Source organism: Dioscorea cayenensis, chromosome 17, assembly GCF_009730915.1.
Source record: "Dioscorea cayenensis subsp. rotundata cultivar TDr96_F1 chromosome 17, TDr96_F1_v2_PseudoChromosome.rev07_lg8_w22 25.fasta, whole genome shotgun sequence".
NCBI classification, from domain to species: Eukaryota; Viridiplantae; Streptophyta; class Magnoliopsida; order Dioscoreales; family Dioscoreaceae; genus Dioscorea; species Dioscorea cayenensis.
This window is the reverse complement of record NC_052487.1, coordinates 20248477-20251260: the sequence shown is the minus strand read 5'-3', so window position 1 is coordinate 20251260 and position 2784 is coordinate 20248477. Positions and strand designations below refer to the sequence as shown.

At 28.2% G+C, this 2784-nt stretch overlaps 1 protein-coding gene across 2 annotated transcripts; it reads right to left on the bottom strand.

The window, feature by feature from the left end:
• Positions 1 to 403: 403 nt before the first annotated feature.
• LOC120279990 lies at positions 404 to 2152 on the bottom strand. Of its 2 annotated transcripts, none has more exons than XM_039286677.1 (2): positions 1594 to 2152; positions 404 to 631 (listed from the first exon to the last, which is right to left on the bottom strand). In XM_039286677.1, exons 1-2 carry the CDS (start codon positions 2053 to 2055, stop codon positions 524 to 526), a joined length of 570 nt encoding a protein of 189 aa, XP_039142611.1. In that variant the 5' UTR covers positions 2056 to 2152; the 3' UTR covers positions 404 to 523. The 2 variants fall into 2 exon arrangements, with proteins under 2 accessions (XP_039142611.1, XP_039142613.1); XM_039286679.1 differs by having other exon boundaries at positions 532 to 668; positions 1594 to 2147.
• Between the last annotated feature and the right edge of the window lie 632 nt (positions 2153 to 2784).

Here is a 2784-nt window from a genome sequence, read left to right as displayed (position 1 = left end):
TCTACTTTATTATTACCCTCAAGGCTCAAGAATTTGAAACCGTCAGCCACAATTATTATATATAAAAAAAATTTGTTTGAAAAGGATTAAACAATTAAATATATCTTTTCTTCAATTAATAATCATCATATTAGCATACATATCATTTGCTCGGTTTCATTCTTTGGGTTAAATGCACTCAGGGGTAGACCCACATGGTTAAAAGCCCGGGCTGACCAGCTGAAAAACATTGGAAGAACTCCATCCGGTAAAATTTAAATCTGTGCTAAAAAAAAAATCCCCAGGTGGAGCCATGATTGGACTGAAGAGAGGTCATGGTTGGGCTGAGAAGCCGAGGCTAGACCAAATTCCTGGGTCCGACTGCCTATACTTATGATATTAATTAATGACAAGTTAATATGGCTTGTTATATTGCTTGCATTCCCTTACCTCATCACCTTCATGATCCAAGTGGACAGCCAACCAAGACCCTTTTTTTTGTTTTCTCGTATGACAATTTTCTTCTCTCTAACCCCTAATCTCCTCATGTGACAATTTTCTTCTCTTTAAACCCTAATCTCTGTTGTGCAATAAACTTCAATAACCTTAAAACCTTATTCTCTTGGATCTCATTTTGTACTTCAATCATGGCCTGAACAATAAAAGAAAGAACAGTCTCAACAGAGGTTCTGCAAAGGAAAAGAAATAAGGATTATAATAAAAAAATACTTATATACAAGAAATAATGAAGAAAAATTAGTATAAAAAAATGAAAACGAAAAATAGTAAAAAAAATTTAAAAGTAAAAAACTAAATAAATATATGAAAACCTAAATCCTTTACAACTTGTGGCCCAAGTCTTTTTTTTTTTTAATGCATTTAATTGTGCTTGCCGTCTTGTAAAAATGTAAAATAAAAGAACTTGTAAAAATGTAAAATAAAAGAAAGGTAAAAATTTCAAAACTCCTGCTTCAGGTAATATATTTATGTTATTATTGTTATTATTACTAATAATAAAAAAATATATAGATAAAATATGGATTCAAACTATCAAAAATTGAATTAGAGGCGAGGGAAATAATATACCGAACTTTAGTATTCAAAATATAGTTATAGAGTTATAGTTGTGTATAACATATTAAGTGATTATTTTACAACGTCCAAACCCATAATATTAGAAAATAAAGGGCACATCTAACAATATATAGCACAAGCTTTAAAATAAGTGAAAAAAAAAGCACCACATACAAAAAGAAAAAACAAAGAAGAAAATCATGAAAAAAAAAGAAAAAGAAAAATTAACTAAAAATAAATTGAAAATCACAAAATTTAAAATGAGATCTACATTTAATTTTTCTTATTTACTAAACAGAAAAAGTTAAACAAAAAAAGAAAATAAATAATTTTATTAACTAAACTTTAATAAAAGTACAAATATTACAAGCCACATATTTATTACATATAAATATTTTTTCTAACAAAACAGATAAATTACTGTTTTCATCATTCACCATCAGTAAGTCGGCTACAATTATATATATTTTATATAAAATATACGCAACATATATTAATAATTAATTTAAATTAATTATTAAATAGCTCAACAACGATGACCTTAGGTTCACCACTGAGCCCATTATCATCAGCTTTTGTCCGGTAGGGTAGATCCGGTTCTTCGCGGTAAACGACGAGCGCATAAAAGCCACCAAAAACAGTAACGGAAGCCATGAGCCATACGATCACCGCAAGAGCAAAAGGCATCATTTGAGCAACTCTATAAGAAAACATAACGGTAAGCGTAGAAGCGAGTGACCAGACCGTGGCCTTGATGCCATCTCGTTTGCCCTCCGGCGTTCTCTCCATGATACGGACAGAAGAGAGAAGAAGAACGACATTAACGTAAACTGAAACGATGAAGAGAACCGTCCATGGTTCGTTGATGGAACGATAAACGGCTGTGATTGAATTGAAAGTTAAGAAAACCATGCCTAGTGTTGGAAACCATGCTTGATGTTTATAGAGGAAGTTGTTGATGCTCATGCTATTGTTGTTGTTGTTGTTGTTGGGTGTTGCCATGGATTGCACGTCAACCAGAGAACGTCACCTGTTCCTCCTCCATGATAATTAGATATGAGTCTTATGGATGCCCTCTTATAGGAAGCACCCCTTCTCCTTTCCTCCGGTTTGCTATTTGTCAACGTGTCAACCAATATTAATTAGTATATATATATATATATATATATACTAATTTATAGAAAATCAAGCTGTCGAATAAGGTATTTTTACAAATGTTTACAAATTTTTTATTATTGTATAACCATTTAAATAAATATCACTAAAAAATAAAATTTTAAAAATATATTTTTTAAAAATTTAATATTTTTAGACTATATATATTAATTTGTAGAAAAACCAACTAGTCAAATAATTAACTTTTATTAAATATATATATTAGTTTATAAAATATTAAAAAACCAGACAATAAATTTTCACAAATATTTTTTTTAAAATATTATTTTTTTATATTAATCGTTATATTTAATGTACTTTTAAAATTTTCAATAAATTATATTCAATTATATATTTTTAAAATATATTTTAAATAAAAGTAATTTTAGAAAATTAATAGAATTTTTATCAATTTTAAACTACCGACTAATTCTAAATTATTTTTATAATTTATGTAATTTAGTTAAAATAAATAAATAAACCAAAGCGTGTATTTTTTTTTAATAAAAAATCCATAAAACTTCGTCTCTGGGTGTATATAAAGTTAAAACGAAACATAACTGGGAGGAAACAAAA

Excerpts from the sequence above, each read along its gene's own strand:
- LOC120279990 (XM_039286677.1), bottom strand. The coding sequence starts at position 2,055 with ATGGCAACACCCAACAACAACAACAACAACAATAGCATGAGCATCAAC. Across the intron at positions 632-1,593 it reads GGCTCAGTGGTGAACCTAAG|GCCATGATTGAAGTACAAAA; the intron begins GTCATCGTTGTT and ends TTTATTGTTCAG.